Source organism: Somniosus microcephalus, chromosome 13 (assembly GCF_052327205.1).
Source record: "Somniosus microcephalus isolate GS21.2 chromosome 13, FLI_Smic_1.0, whole genome shotgun sequence".
Taxonomy (NCBI): domain Eukaryota; kingdom Metazoa; phylum Chordata; class Chondrichthyes; order Squaliformes; family Somniosidae; genus Somniosus; species Somniosus microcephalus.
In genome coordinates this window covers 176,538,683-176,555,810 of record NC_140999.1, presented here as the reverse complement: position 1 = coordinate 176,555,810, position 17,128 = coordinate 176,538,683, and the positions used below count along the sequence as shown (strand labels likewise).

The 17,128-nt window shown below is 41.2% G+C and overlaps 1 protein-coding gene across 7 annotated transcripts in view; it reads left to right on the top strand.

Annotated features, from left to right (window-relative positions):
- mybl2b (MYB proto-oncogene like 2b) overlaps positions 1-17,128 on the top strand; it is a 39,884-nt gene that overhangs the window by 5,281 nt on the left and 17,475 nt on the right. For 5 of the 7 annotated variants that reach the window (XM_086005666.1, XM_086005667.1, XM_086005665.1 and 2 more), the window contains exons 2-7: positions 1,926-2,022; positions 7,927-7,998; positions 11,371-11,463; positions 11,972-12,192; positions 13,996-14,152; positions 15,369-15,437. In XM_086005666.1, coding sequence (XP_085861792.1) covers positions 1,926-2,022; positions 7,927-7,998; positions 11,371-11,463; positions 11,972-12,192; positions 13,996-14,152; positions 15,369-15,437 — 709 coding nt within the window. The remainder of the gene's footprint in view (positions 1-1,925; positions 2,023-7,926; positions 7,999-11,370; positions 11,464-11,971; positions 12,193-13,995; positions 14,153-15,368; positions 15,438-17,128) is intronic. The other 2 variants (XM_086005668.1, XM_086005664.1) reach the window with 1 other exon arrangement.

Genomic DNA, 17,128 nt, shown 5'->3' with positions numbered 1-17,128 from the left:
TTTCTTCCTCTAGGTTTCGGGAGTCCATCACTCAGCCAGCACTGAAAGCAAAATGGCTGCGAGCTGTCAAAAAGTGACAGCCTTCAGCTTTGAGTGCCGGTGAGACTTCTAACTGAGTCTGTGTAGAAGGACTCGGGTTAGAAGTCAGACTGTCAGTGTTTGACAGCTTCAAACAGCTGTGAAACACTGATATTTCATGTCAAGACCTCTTGACAGATGAAATTTCAGTCTGTGATGTCACCTGTTGCAGGGTGGCCCTTAATTGGCCTGCTGAGCCCGCTGGGCGGGCTTAACAAGGTAAATCAAGGGAAAATCGCGTGGATTGGCCGAACGTCGATGTAGGCGGGACTAAAACCCAAAATTTGTAGTCCCGCCTCCTTCCCGACAGCTTTAGGAAAAATGACCCCATTGAGTTTGCTGTCTTTTCCCAGGCTTATTCTATCCCTAGTCTGTTCCATTTGTTAGCTGTTTGGCTGTCAGCCTACCCTGCTGTTCTCTTTCGTAGTTTCATTTTACAAGGTTTTCTCTGTGAAGCACAGTTACACACTGACTTCCCAACAATGACACACCTGAGCTTGCCAATAATGGAGGGGAAAAATGATATTTGGCATGTTAAAAGTTATATCTGTGCGAGCAGACTGTTTCAAGTAACCACATTTATTAGCCCACTGACCCCAAATTCAGTTGTAATGCAAGGTCATTGGCCTGAAACGTTAGCCCTATGTTTTCTGCTCTCTGTTGATTGTTTGCAGCTTTTTCTGTTTTTATTCTATTTTTACCAGCTTTCCAGACTCGATCTCAATGTGACTATCCAAGATTTGGAAATGGGCTAAGTCTTTGTATGTTGCAGAGCTACAGCTAGTTTGGCTGCTGACTCTGAGAATTGATTTTTGTATGACTGCAGGAAAGTGAGTAGTCAGGAACACATACAAAAAAGAAAAACTTACATTTATATAGTGCCTTTCACGACCACCAGACGTCCCAAAGCGCTTTACAGCCAATTAAGTACTTTTTAAAGTGTGCTCACTGTTGTAATGTAGGAAATGAGGCAGCCAATTTGCGCACAGAAAACTCCCACAAACAGCAATGTGATAATGACCAGATCATCTATTTTAGTGATATTGATTGAGGGATGAATATTGGCCAGGACACTGGGGATAACTCCCCTGCTCTTCTTTGAAATAGTGCCATAGGAACTTTTACATCCACCTGAGAGGGAAGGAGAGGCCCCGGTTTAAAGTCCCATCCGAAAGACGGCACCTCTGACGGTGCAGCACTCCCTCAGCACTGTACTGGAGTGTCAGCCTAGATTTTTGTGCTCAAGTCTCTGGAGTGGGACTTGAACCAGCAAACTTCTGACTTGGAGGCGAGGGTGCTACCAACTGAGGCACGGCCAACACAGATGTGGCTGGAATGGAAATGCATTGAAAGTTTTGAACTAGTGCTGTAAACTATTTTCGTCCAGTCACTGCTGGTACTTTGACATGTGAAAAACTGAGAATACCACTTGGATGTTAAACTACACTTAGTACCTTGTGAACTTTGACAAAACATGCATGTAAACTAGGAATTCATTTAAAAAAAAAAAAAAAAACTCATCACATGAGAGGGGTCCTCATGCAATCTACGATTGCTGGTCCGAGGAGAGGGTTAACTACTGTGAGTCATGTTGGTAACACGAGCTCACTTTTTATTTTTGGGTGATTGGGTACTGAGGATAGCAAGTTGATCATAGGATACCCAGGAGACCAGAAGAGACTCAAAACTTGCTTAATCCTACTTATTGCGCTAATTATATTGACCCTACTGGTTGCTGTTTCAGCTGTATGTCAAATGCTCTGTGTGCTTACATGAACGGTGACCTATTTTATCTACACCATGATGGACTATGCTTTCTTTTTCTATGTGTGTGTATATATATATAGTGAGGAATTGGATGAACTCTCGCAGGATTTGGATTTTGATGTTCCAGACCACAAAGATGCAAATAAACTGTACAAAGTCAAATGGACTTCGGAAGAGGTATCTGCTCTGAAACCAAATTCTTCCTTTTTAAAAAAAAAAAAAAATACACTTGGGATTGTGAAATGGATAATATTTCAATGTCTGATATCCCACAGAATGGCTATGTCATTGTCATGATAGTCTGAAGCATGATGCGCCATCATTTTGAGTTGGCATTTAAATGTGAAATACAATGGCTGCACAGAACTCCAGAGCATCTTTCATTGATATCCTACCTGTTTATGAAAGAAGTTCAACTCTTGTATAGTATCGGATCAATATTATTAAAACCATTCAAAAAACGTTCTCTCCTAATTTGCTATTAAAACATTTTCATAGCCACCGTCAGCCTACAGAGATATTGTACTAATATTTTAGGGAGTTGAACCTTTTATCTTTCCTTTCAGGACTTGCTGATTCATGTCATGTTAGCTTTTCACTGAAATATTCCTATACCATCAGAATGAAACACTAGTTTTTAATGGAGAAAGTAGAAATGTGTTCTTTCAGTAAGAACAATGCAGATTGCACCCTTTTTAGTGAGTGAAGCAGTAGCAGCACCCATTTCTTATGGTGGATTTGCACTAAGGACTCTGATGCAAAGGGAAATCAAGAATCTCTAAGGAACTGCTATTTCAAAATATGGACATCAATCTGTACGTTCAGACATGTGTTGTTGTAGAATCCATCACCGGTAAAAGTGGTTCGGGTGACCTGGGTGTATGCTGAACTTGAACTATTTTTCACATGAGGGTATTGCACTTATTTGGTCACTGCTATATGCAACCAATCAAGCATGTTGTGTCCTTTTGTAATCTCAAGAGACTGTTGAAGTCTTTAGGATTGCCTAAAGGTTGACACGTTAATCAAATTCACTCGATCTAAATAACCACTGCAGCTGCTTGCCTGATGATTCTCAATTTCATTGAAGCGTGTGCCAGAGCAGCAACAAGTTTGGGAAAAAAAAAAAAAAAACATTTTGGTGCTTAGTTTTTAGGTAGCTTGTGAAACCGTCTACTGTTCTGCTTCAACTGCTCCACAACACTAGCTGTTCAAATGTAAGTTGGCGCTCTGTTTCTAGTGGACTGGCTGGACATGCTGGTCAGTGGCTTAACTGGCTGTCTGACACGGCCAGGTAAATGACAACATTTTAAAGGGTCACCCTTTCTTTTGGTTAGGGAAACTTTGCTAATGACACCAATGGTCTGAATCATATATACTAACAAAAGCATGTAATATAGTAGTGAGAAGAATGATGTACAACTCTTCTAGCTGTCCTTAATTCCCAGTGATAAATGGGTTTACCAGACATTCTTTTAAGAACATAAGAAATAAGAGCAGGAGTAGGCCATTTGGCCCCTCGAGCCTCCTCCGTCATTCAATTAGATCATGGCTGATCATCGACCTCAACTCCACTTTCCTGCCTGATCTCCATATCCCTTGATTCTGCTAGAGTCCAAAAATTTATCTCTCTCAGCCTTGAATATACTCATCAGCATTCACAGCCCTCTGGGGCAGAGAATTCTGAAGATTCGCAACCCTCTGAGTGAAGAAATCCTTCCTCATATCAGTCTTAAATGGCCTACCCCTTATCCTGAGACTATGCCCCCTAGTTCTGGACTCTCCAGCCAGGGGAAACAACCTCTCAGCATCTACCCTGTCAAACCCCTTCAGAATCTCGTATGTTTCAATGCGATTACCTCTCATTCTTCTAAACTCCAGAGAGTATTGGCCCATTCTACACAATCTCTCATCATAGGACAGCCCTCTCATCCCAGGCATCAATCTAGTGAACCTTCGTTGCACCGCCTCCAAGGCAAGTATATCCTTCCTTAGATATGGAGACCAAAACTGTGCACAGTACTCCAGGTGTGGTCTCACCAAGGCCCTGTACAATTGTAGCAAGACTTCCTTACTCTTATACTCCCACCCCCTTGCAATAAAGACCAACATGCCATTTGCCTTCCTTATTGCTTGCTGTACCTGCATGCTAGCTTTCTGTGTTTCTTGCACGAGGAAGATATTAAAAAAATATTGAGTTTCTATTCTTCCTACCAAAGTGAATAACCTCATTTCCCTACATTATACTCCATCTGCCACCTTACTGCCCACTCACTTAGTCTCTCTATATCCCTTTGAAGCCTCTTTGTGTTCTCACAGCTTACTGTCCCTCCTAGCTTTGTATCATCAGCAAACTTGGATACGTTACACTTGGTCCCCTCATCTAGATCATTAATATAGATTGTAAATAGCTGAAGCCCCAACACTGATCCTTGCGGCACCCCACTAGTTACAGCCTGCCAACCTGAAAAAGATCCATTTATCCCTACTCTCTGTTTTCTGTCCATTAACCAATCCTCTATCCATGCTACTATATTGCCCCCAACCCCATGAGCCCTTATCTTGTGTGATAAACTTTTATGTGGCACCTTATCGAATGCCTTTTGGAAATCCAAATATACTACATCCACTGGTTCCCCTTTATCTACCCTGCTAGTTACAGCCTCAAAAAGCTCTAATAAATTTGTCAAACACGATTTCCCTTTCATAAAACCATGTTGACTCTGCCTAATCATGTTATGATTTTCTAAGTGCCCTGATACCACTTCCTTAACAATGAATTCCAGCATTTTCCTGACGACTGATGTCTGGCTAACTGGCCTGTCATTCCGGATTTTTTTTCTCTCCCTCCTTTCTTAATTAACAGTGTTACATGTGCGACCTTCCAATCCGCTGGGACCATTCCAGAATCTAGGGAATTTTGGAAGATCAAAACCAGTGCATCCACTATCTCTTCAGCCACCTCTTTTAGAACCCTAGGAGGTAGGCCGTCGGGTCATGGGGATTTGTCGGCTTTTAGTCCCATTAGTTTCTCTAGTACTTTTTCTCTACTATTAATTACGTTAAGTTCCTCACCCTCATTAGACCCTTGGTTCCCCACCATTTTTGGTATGCTTTTTGTGTCTTCTACTGTGAAGACAGATACAAAATATTTGTTTAAAGTTTCTGCCATTTCCTTATTCCCCATAATAATTTTTCCTGTCTCAGCCTCTAAGGGACCAACGTTTACTTTTGTGACTCTTTTCCTTTTTACATACTTGTAGAAACTCTTACAATCTGCCAATATATTTCTTGCTAGTTTTCTCTCTCATTCTATTTTTTTCCCTTTTATCAATTTTTTGGTCAACCTTTGCTGGTTTCTGAAACTCTCCCAATCCTCAGGCTTACTATTATTCTTTGCAACATTTATAAGCTTCTTGCAATCTAATGCTATCCTTAACTGCTTTAGTTAGCCACGGTTGGATCACTTTTCCCATGGAGTTTTTGTTTCTCAGTGGAATGTATTTTTGTTGAGAATTATGAAATATTTCTTTAAATGCTAGCCACTGCTTATCTACCGCCATACCTTTTAATCTATTTTTCCAATCTTCCTTAGCCAACTCGCCCCTCATACCTTTGTAATTGGCTTCATTTAAGAGTAAGACTCTAATTTTGGACTTGGGAAGTCTCTCTCAGAATTTCACATTAATTTTATCATCACTTTGCCCCAGAGGAGCATGGTACTATGGGATTGCTAATTAACCCTGTCTCATTACACAATACAAGATCTAAAATAGCCTGTTCCATGAGACATTGTTCTGGGAAACTGTCCCGAATGCATTCCATAAACTCGTCCTCCAAACTACCTTTGCCAATTTGATTTGTCCAGTCTTTTTGAAGATTAAAGTCCCCCAAGGTTATTGCGTTACCTTTGTTGCAAGCTCCTACTATTTCTTGATTAATATTATGTCCAACAGTATAGCTACTGTTAGGGGGCCTATATACTACTCCGACCAGTGTTTTCTGCCCCTTGTAATTCCTTATCTCCACCCATACTGATTCTACTTCCTGATCTTCCGAGCCGAAATCCTTTCTCGCTACTGTCCTTTTGTCATCCTTTATTATCAGGGCTACTCCCCCTCCTTTTCCATTCTGCTTGTCTTTTCGAAATGTCAAGAACCCTGGAACATTAAGTTCCCAACCTTGGCCATCTTACAACCATGTCTCTGTAATGGCTATTAGATCAAACCCATTTATCTCTATTTGTGCCACTAGTTCGTCTATCTTGTTACGAATGCTTCGTGCATTTAGATAAAGAGCCTTTAACTTAAATATTTTACCATTATTCCCTGCTTTGACCTTATTCTCTGCTGCACTGCTACCATTAAACTCTGTCCCTTCATGTCGCACTCTGCTTATTTTTACTCAAATCACTACACTGCTCTATTGCCTTGACCTTTCTCCTTAGATTTCTAAATTTCCCTTCACCTGACTCCTCCCTTCCCCCCCTCTTTTAGTTTAAAGCCCTATCTACAGCCCTAGTTATTCGATCTGCCAGGACACCGGTCCCAGCCTGGTTTAAGTGGAGCCCGTCTTGACGGAACAGCTCCCTCTTTCCCCAGTACCAGTGCCCCATGAATTGAAAGCCCTTTTTCCCCACACCACTCTGAGCCACACATTTAACTCTCTGATCTGCTTGACCCTATGCCAATTTGCACGTGGCTCAGAGATTATTACCCTTGTGGTTCTGCTTATTAATTTAGACCCTAACTCCTCAAACTCCCTCAGCAGAACCTCATAGGTAGAACTAACAATGTCGTTGGTTCCTATATGGACCATGACAATTGGATCCTCCCCCTCTCACTCCAAGTTCTTTTCCAGCCGTGAGGAGATATCCTTAACCCTGGCACCGGGCAGGCAACAGCCTTCGGGACTCTCTTTCGCGGCTACAGAGAACAGAATCTATCCCCCCGACTATACTGTCTCCTACTACTACCACATACCTTCCTTCTCTCTTTTCCCCCCCCCCCCCCTTCTTGGATGGCCCCCTGTACCACAGTGACGTGGTCAGTTTGCCCATCCTCCCTGCAGTCCTTTTCCTCATCCATACAGGTAGAAAGTACCTCGTACCTGTTGGACAAGGTCCAGGGCTGAGGCACCTCCATCACTACATCCTAGGTCCCCATACCTTCCTGACTCGCAGTCACGCCCTCCTGTCCCTGACCACTGACGAACTCTAAAGTACTACTTAACCTAAAGGGTGTGACTGCCTCCTGGAACAAAGTGTCCAGGTAACTCGCCCCCTCCCTGATGCATCGCAATGTCTGCAGCTCGTCCTCCAGCTCAACAATTCTGAGCCGAAGTTCCTCGAGTTGCAGACACTTGCTGCAGATGTGGTTGCTCGGGATCGCGATGCTCTCCGCAGACTTCCACATGCTGCAGTTACGACACACCACCTGCCCTGTCATCTCTAACCTTGTTTTATTTATTAATTAATTAGTTAAAGATTTTATTCAGTCGCTATTTTAGGTTTATTTATTTTATTTAGTTTGTTAATTTAATAAGTACTAGCAAGTTACAGCTTATCAGTTCTTAATTTAACCCAGTTCCCTAACTTAGAGAGCAAAAAGAGCTGCAATACCCACCAACCAATCACCTACCTGCTCTCCTGTGACGTCACTCTTTGATGTTTTTGAATCAGAGCCTTGCGCTGATGCTGCTTTAATTCAGGTCTGCTCTCGGGCAGCTCTTTATTCTCTTGCCTCTGCTTTAATTCAGGTCCGCTCTTTATCCTCTCGCCGCTGCTTTGAAGACATTGCTAATTTAAAGTCACTTATCAGACACATCAGAAACAAAAAGTTCTAGTTTGATGCAACTTTTTTCCTGTTGTTCAGGTGAATCTAATTTAGAAAGTGTTGAAAGCTTGGCAGTTACACTCTACTCGGGTCCCACAGTTTCATGGGTTTGAACCTCTTATTGTTCCTTTGCAGAGCTCTTTGTTTTAGGACCCTGTGCCATATATAACCTTAGAGGTCTACAACAGAATATTAATGACATTACCGTGTTAAAGGGGTTTAAGTTAAACTTTTTACTTTTGTATAGGATGAAAGGTTGAAGAAGCTGATAAAGCAATATGGCAAAAATGACTGGAAACTTATAGCAAGTAATTTCTCAGTAAGTATCTTTGTAATTGTGACTTTTGAAGGTAGTCACTCTCGTCCTAGTACTTCATAAGCAAAGCTGATCTTACAAACTACCTTCCCATTAGTGGATGTGTAGATCTCAAAATCTCCTGCTGTATTTATTAATTACACTCACACACTCTCGCGCGCTCTCGCACACGCGCGCACACACACACACTCGCGCACACGCACACTCTCGCACGCACTCTCTCGCGCGCACACACTCTCTCACTTATCTGGATCCATTTTTCTCAGTACTATGAACAAGCAGTGGTAAGACTGGAAAACCATTGGAGGCTCAAAACGAAAGAACCTAGCCTCTGCTCCTCTCCAGAAAGTATCTGGTCTGCCCGTAAGCAGGAACTAAGCTTTCTTGTTACAGACTGATACACAATAAGACAATTCTTTGCTTTGCACTTCCCAGCAACAAGTACAAGGTCCGTGCTGGTTGTTGTAGAACTGCTGCCTATCGGTCAAGTGGTGCAGTTCATTAGAAGACTGCCGTTTCACTCTGGAACCTGGTCTTCAATCCTTCCCAAACTGATGGGATGCAAATCTTCTTTCTTTGCTAATGCGGAATGAGCTTGATAAGTCATAATCTAATTTCCAGTAGGCCTGGGTTCACAGCCTGAAAGACACCCACAGTTCTGCAGAGCTTTTGCAATCTTGTTCTTTGGCCCTAAGAATGGCTGGTGTGGAAACTGGGAATGCTACTTTGGTCATGTAAGCGTACTCTTCTGAGCTTGGGGTTAAGGTATCGTATTAGAATGGTATACTTTAAGTGCTAGATATTAACATTGCGTTCTCAGCACTAACATTTTTTTTTTAAAGGTAAAGGTCCGCTTGTGCCAGTTGCTTTTTTGCATGTGATCTAAAGAAGTGCTCTTTCGTAGCAATCTTCTGTACCAATTATTCAAATATTCAATAGCTTCCTCTTCGACCCTCGCTCAAGCTACCACAGATAACCTTAATGCAGTTTTAACACTTATTATTTCTGAATGATTGATTTTGAAAAGCTTATTTTGAGCTTTCTTAAACCCAACCACTTCCTCCTCCAGACTAACCTGTTCATTTTATCAGTAAGATTTTCTGCCAAATAATACTAGAATCTACTACAGGTTGATCGATATTTGAAAAGGGTAGGCTAACCTTTTGGGTGTTGACTGTCAACTGGAAGATGAGCGAACCTTTTATAGGGTTGAAATGGGTGGAAGGTGGATGCAAGAAACGGGCAGGAGCAAAGAAATTATGAATTTGCTAAAGTCAGATGTTCAGACCAGATGACAGCAACATTTTGAGGACAAAGATGAGAGCATTCATGAAATTGTGTTCCCTGAAATATGCGTTGCGTTTGTTGGAACTGCACAAGTGGTAAAGGTGGAAAGGTCAGAGTAGGAATGGGAGGGGAAGTTGAAATGTAGAGCCACAGCAAAGCCAGGATCACGCCTGTGATAGAACAGAGATGTTAGCAAAGTGGTCACCCGATCTGCTTTTGGTCTTCCATAGCAGAGGAGCAGATGAAGAGCACTGAATACAGTGTACCAGATTGGAGGATGTACATGTAAATCATGGTATAGGTGTGCTTGGGACCCTGGTCATATTTTTGCAACAGTTGCATGGAAGGTTCTGAGGGAATGGCAGCCAGAATTGGAGTCAAAAGAAGGGTGTACAAGCATATTGCAAAGGGAATCGCGCTTCCCAAAGATAGGGGTTGGAGGGGAGGGGAAAATGTGGTGGGATTATCCGGGCAGATTTACAGGCTAGTGGGATGCAAGGGTGACCTGATGTTCTGAGAGGAGGGAAAAGAGGATGAGGCCCTTTGTTAGTATATCTGACTTGATTTTTACCTGTTCTCCTCTTTGTCTCATTTAGTTCTATAAAGGGGTTTGCTTATCTTCCAGATTCCAGTCCTGTTCAAGGATCTCTTTTAGAGATGCTGCTTTGTATTTCTAGTATTTGGAATGTTTTAATCTCCCTGATTGTTTGGTTCATCAATCATAGGGGTTAGTTGTTTTGAATAAGTTCAAACTGTATCCAATTTTTGCTGTTTAAATGTATTATTTGTCCAAAGTGAACAAATTATGTTAAAATACTTGGTCTACTCCTTCATTTGAAGTATTTGATTTTTATTTTTTATTCTCACTTTGTCTTATTTACAGTATATTGCTTAATTCAAATTTAAGTGTAAAATGATTTTGAATTGGTGGTGGACTACTTTTTTATTGCTTTTAGTTTAATAAATATATAAAGTGCATCTTATTTTCAGGACGTACATTGTTTTCAGTTTCTTTTCAACAATTACCAGAGCTGAATCTCTCGCTGAGCAGTAAGAATGGAGGTAACAGAAGGCTTAGTTGAAGAGACCGGTTTTGAGGAAGCTTTTGTGCGTAAGGAGTGTGGTAGTGCATTGGATGGATTTAGAAGGAGAATTTCAGAGAGTACCGCTGAGATATCAAAAGCTGTATCGTAGAAGGAAGGTGATGCACAGGAGTTAATCATTGGAAAACCAAAGGAAATGTGTTGCGATGTAGGGCTGGAGGAGAAAGCAGGAACATGATGGGATGAGGCAGAAGAGGATTTGTAAACCAGGATGAAGATTTGAATTTAATGCATTGGTAGATTCGAAGCTTTGATGTGCGAGTGAGACTTGATGTAGGACAGGATAATGGCAGCAGGATTTTGGACAAGTTGGAATTTATGTAGAGTGGAGCTTGGGAGGCCAGTGAGGAAAGAATTGCAAAAGTCAAGCCTGGAAGTAACCAAAGAATGGGCAAGGTTTTCAGCATCAGCAGCGAGGGTAAAGGGCAGAGGCAGCTGGTCTTAGATAAAAGTAAGACATTTTGGCACGGGCTAGATGTGGGGCTTGAAGTTCAGCTCAAGGTTGAACAGGACAAGCTTATGCACAGTCAAGTTCAGACTGAGCAAGCAAGCAGGGAGAAGGATAGAGTCAGCGGAGCGGGGCAAGGATATGGAGTTTCTGGTAAGAGCTGAACAGAATGGATTTGGTCTTCATAAGTTGGAGAAAATTGTGGCTCATCTATAGCTTGATATTGCACAAGTAATTTGACCACACAGCGGTGTTCATTGATTCAAGGGTGTCCAGCAAAGAGGCAGAACTGGGTGTTGTCAGCTGTACATGTGGAAGCTGACCCTGTGCTCATTGATGCTGCTGAGAGGCAACACGTAGATGGGAATAGGAAGCGGCCAAGGATGAATAGTGGGGTACATCAGAGGTGACCAGGGAGGAGTGGGAGGAGATTGTAAAATGAAACTAAACAAAGCTGAATTTCCTGCCTCCTCTTGTGTAATTTCTGCCTTTTTTGTTTGTGTTGATTGTACATTGATAAATGTTTAATTGTTACAGAACCGAACTGATAGTCAGTGCCAGCATCGGTGGCTGAAGGTTCTGAACCCAGAGCTTGTGAAAGGGCCATGGACAAAGGAAGAAGACCAGAAGGTAATAGTGTACAAATACATTAAATTATAAAGCTTATAATGTGATTGGTAATAATAATAGATAAGTCCCATAAGTAAAAGTTTATTTTTATTTCTGTAGCTAGTATGGTTAAAATATCAAATAGTAACTTGTTTAAAATGGATCTAAGTAAGGTGGCACATTAATACCATTGAAGACTTGGGTTTATAACTATGATTCACTACATGGTGCCAATCTCTCTTTTCAGTAGATGATGGAAGGTGCTGAGTAAAGGTTAGGTACTTACCCATTAGGCTGAGGAGAGTACAGGTTGGAGAGTAAGCCACCTGGCTTTCCTTCCCTATCTCTGTGCCTAACTACAGCAATATTGGCAGAAGACTGAGATCAGGTTGCTTACTTGGTAATTGTATTTTTTGTCATGTTGTACAGGGAAATCAGAAAGAAATCTGCAAACCTGTTGAGTTATGTAGCACATTAAACAGAGAGCAGGGTAAATGAACTGATGTTTGACTCCTATTGTTTCATTTAGGTAATTGAATTAGTTCAGAAATATGGGCCAAAACGTTGGTCATTGATTGCTAGGCATCTAAAAGGTAGACTTGGCAAACAGTGCCGTGAACGCTGGCACAATCATCTCAATCCTGAGGTTAAGAAGTCATCTTGGACAGAAGAGGAGGACAAGATTATTTACGAAGCTCACAAGGTCCTTGGCAACCGCTGGGCAGAGATTGCAAAATTACTACCAGGGAGGCAAGTGTTCCATTTCTCCTCCATGAGGTTTCAGTATTGTCAACCATGAGCTTGGAATAAGTATTTCTTTTAGTTTTTTTTATACTGGATTTGGAATTAGCAGGAGCTGAAAGATCCAGATGATGAATACCTGGATTGCTTGCAAAGCTGTTTGTCCAAACTTCCAGTTGCGTGATATCTGTATAATAACACTACTCCCGTGTGCTGTAACTGTTGCACAGAGGAATACATTTGATGAATACTGTTGAAAGGTTAACAAAATAGGCAATAATGTTCATTCAGTTTTGATGGGTACAAATGTGCATTTCAGCCTGTGAAATGTGATGGATATTTCCTGGAAAGGCATGCGTTCCAAAAAGTTAACATTGAGGCCGATTTTAAATATATTTTAAAAAAAAAACATATCTCTTGGATTTGTTCAGAGATATTGGAACTGAAATTCCTTGAAATTCTCTGCCACTGGACAGGACTTCTGACCACCAGTCTGGCAATGTTAACCTCGTCCCAGCACCCGAGGATGGGTCATTAGCATAAAGGGGCGGGCGTCCACACCACACTGCACTCCCTGGGTGTACACCGTGTGGGGACCAGAAAAATCGGAGCAACACTATGCCACTCCCTTGGGGGCAGGCTGTTGTGACCAGTTTTTTTTAAATGGGCTCATCAATTGCACTGTTAGCACTTTCTTAATGGCAATTTTATCACCTTGTGACTGCCACAAAAATCAGCACTAGGCTCCCATTTCCACATTCATGCTTCATGAAACGGATACTTTTAGTTGGCCACAGTAGAGGCGGAACAGGCATGATTTTGAGCAGGATTGTCGTCTCTCCTTTTTCAATGATGTCAAGACAGAAGGGGAGCAGGCAGAAGAAACGCCGTGCCCCTCCAGTTGGAATTTTACAGACTTAAAGAAGTGGCAACCCAGGTAAACTGGGTCCTGTTCTAAATTCCAACCCTGCACCCCCTGTCTTGGATCCTCATTTTGTACTTTTAAGGCCATAGAAATTTGGGGCTGTTATGTTTTCAATGGTTGTCTAGAACTTGCACTGCTGCAGATCCTTCGCTTTCTTAATGTTACAATTTGGTTCTGAGGTCACTGCAAGTTTGCAATACTGTACATTGATTCGCAACAATTTGACTCTTGCTCAGTTTATATTCCAGTCTTTATGATGCACTAACTGGTTAGCTCTTCCTCAATCATATAAAATCTGGATTATGTTGTTCCCCGTTTTGCACATTCATCTGTAAATTGTAGTTCAGTGCAAAGCTTTCTTGTCCAAAGTGCATGTGACTTGCTTTTTTTTAAAAAAAAAGTATGATCTAGCTGGTAATCAACAAATTGTTCTGCATTTTCCCAGAAGCAATCATTAATACTTCAGTGTAAATATTCATATGTTGGCAATTGGTGTCTGCACAAATGGTTACTGCCAACACAAAAATGGACAGAAATGGGATTGCAGCCTCCGAACATTTATATTATTTATGAATATAGCAACAAATATTATGTTTTTATTTTTGGTAATGCTTTGAAACAACTGGAGTTTCAACTCTGGAAGTTTGACATTATTTGAAACTTTTGATCAGATTTTCAGCACTCCTAGCCAATGTTCCCTTTAAGCTGCGCAGCGATCTGCAGGTTCCGTGCAGCCGGCTCAACAACATTCTAATGGCAAAAACCTTAAAGGGTCTACGCACCCAAAAAAATTAGCAGGAACATTGCGCCGAGCTAACTGTTCTTTCCTATTTAATATAACCAACCACTGTTGTGTAATGACATTAAAAATATTTTCTTAATGATAGAACGGACAATGCTGTAAAGAACCACTGGAACTCTACGATGAAAAGGAAGGTGGAAATGGAAGGCTACTTACAAGATGGTAACCAGAATATGCCTATGTTTTTATTCGCTCATTCGGAAGATGGTGAAATCCAGTGTTTCAGGACCACGATAACTCAGGTTTGTTTTCTTTAAATGTTCAGTGAGGGATTCTTGCTGGTTTCAAGTTTTATTGATTTTGTTAGTGATACTACCTGTGCAAAATATAAGTTCGTACTATCAGAAATTCTACTTGAGGATACTTTAATTAAAATCATTCTTTGGGAAAGAAAAATTATATGATAGAGATATTTGCATTAATTAGAAATCAGAATTGAAGGTAAAGTGTCAAAGTTGCTTTTTTCCCTTAATTTTTTTTGCTAATTTTCCCCATCTCCAGAAGATACTCACTTTTTATTAGCTCGTTCAGAATATGGTGAAATCCAGTGTTTCAGGACCATTTTTTTTAGCTCCTATCATGACCGTAGGATGTCCCAAAGCGCTTTACAGCTTTACTGTTTTAGTGATGTTGTTTGAAGGATAAATATTGAGGAGAACTCCTATGTTCTTCTTTGAATAGTGCTGCGGTTTCTTTTACATTCACCCGAGAGGGCAGATGGGGCCTCAGTTTAACATCTCTTCTGAAAGACAGCACCTCCAACAGCGCAGCTCTCCCTTAGTACTGCACTAAAATGTCAGCCTTTTCATCTGCTTATGTCTCCAGAGTGGGAAATGAACCCACAACCTTCTGACTCGGATGTAAGAGTGCTACTACTGAGCCAAAGCTGACATCTTAAAAAATATTAGCTGTAGATCCAGATTTTTTTGTCGTTGTTGATCTTCTCTTCTTTTTCCCCCCCCCCCCCCCAAAATAAGTTGGGGGGAAACTACAGCATTGTCAGTGTGCATGTTCTGTTGGAAGCAACGGGTTTGAGGGGGTGAATTGCCTTTTCCTGTTCTGTACTTCAATAAATTATGCTTAGTTTATTATCCTGTCCTCAATTATTTTTCTCTTGCCCGAAGAACAGTCACCAGTTTTCTTCATGGCTTGGACAAAATGAAAGTGGGTGAATTTTTCTTCCTTTCCAAAGGTCCTGTCAAAATAATGTTTCCAGTAAGAATGGGTTTAACTTCCTTAATCTGTCTCCCTAGCTGATTGATTGAACAGCCACAGTACCATCCTTGCTGACCTTCTCTGAACCCTTTCCAGTAAGTGTAATGACTAAACTAGGTGCAAACTTTCTGGTTGAGAGGTTTGTTCTCATAGGGTAGCATACTGATTTAAAAGGTGTTTATCTGAATAATTTGCATACATTCAAAAAGAAATTTCAATCTGATCTTTTGTTTCTTATTTCAGCCTTCTTTAAAACATGAACCTGTTACTGTAGAAGCAGTTCCACAACCGACATCTGTTACTATAAAGCAGGTCAGAAAATAGTCTTTGAATAAAAAAATCACCAGCACTCGAATTAAATGCAAGCTTTAATTTCTACTAGGCGTTGAAATATAATACAATGTTGTGGGTTTTAATTGTTTACTTAAGGGAGCATTTCAGCTACAATATTTTGATTTTGATTTGGTAAATACTGTGTACATATGTGTTGTGTTCCATATGTTTAATTCTAGTTTACAATAGTATTGGGTATTCACTGAAAGTAAGACTGCAGGTAATGATCTGAAACCAGTAGCCTCAATCTATGATGCACAGGCAGCAGACCCCTGTTGTACAGGAAACTTTCGTTTAAACGGCAGTTAAATATCCAGAACGCTCTATCTACCGGCAAAATTCAGGAGTCGGCTCAGATAACTTTTTTTACTTTTAGTTATTTTTTTTACTCATTTCTGGCTGTGCAAGCGTCCAGCTGAAGCAGTTGCTAAGCTACAGAGATGCTTGCAAGCTGAGCCGATTGTTTTGAAGCTGTTGCTAAGCAACAGGGTTTGTTGCTTTAGACGGAGCTCAGAAGCTCCGTATCTTTTAACTATAGCGCTCGGTTCTCCGGCAGTTTTGATGGGCCGGCACCAGCTCGGTCCCGTCCGTGCCGGATACCAGAAAGTTTTTCCTGTAATGTGCAATGATCTGCGTTTGACAGACATCCAGGTACAGCAGCAGCAGCTCTGCATCTGTTTGTTTTGAATCATACTGGGACCACTATTCTCCAGCAGCTGCACGAGCAGAGTGGGATTGTCTGCTTTGTCATAAAGTTGAAAGAATTCCATGCACAGTTCTTAAAGTTCTCGGGAGATCCAGCAGGCCACCTGGGACTTTTTGAATTTCAGCTTTGCCCTAGACTGCAGTTGTACTGCAGCCAGTGTGAACTCGGAATGGCGCCCTTTTGGAGAAGGTCTCTCGCCACTTGGATTTTAAAACCTTTTGGTGTGAGATGGAGACTCGTCACCTGAGTTACACTGCTAGGTTTCATGTCACTATGCCTGAAACCGCTTTGCATCAACACCATTGTGGCAGTATAATTGCACTCTCAATTATGTTTTTGGAAGTAATCAGGGAAGCTCATTACTCTAAAATCTGGTGCATGTAGGTGTCTTTGAGTTTTCTAAGTTACAAGGGTGTGACTTATAAATTATAGACTGAACCGGCAATGACATATTGCACATCGCTTTGATGGAACTCTGTCACACATTGTTGTCATCTGAACTCCCTTTTATACAGAGCTCAAATACAGTTGATAATCACTTGCTGATCCCAGCTTGTTGGAGCACATTTTAGGCTTATGGGAAATGTTACGTGCCTGAGAAATTCAAGTACATTTTCGTTAAATTATTCTGTGGTCCCAATAGTCACTAGTGTCAAATTACCCATGTCTTTGGTTGCACACTTGCTGCAGTACTTAATACACAAAATAACATTTAAAATAGGTATGGCAATTGATCACCTAAATTTTACACTGTCAATGCTATCTCCTGGTACTGAATTGCTTATCAATACAGCGTGTTTTAAGCTTGTTCTCTTGTTATTTAATGTACAGATGGCTTGAAGCAATTGTAAAGCATGAAATGTATGACCGGCCTTCTCTCTCTTTCCCCCACCCCCCCCTCAATTTGTCAGGTTTTGTAGAAACTGCTGAAATACTTGCATTTTAAAAAGTACTTCAAATTACT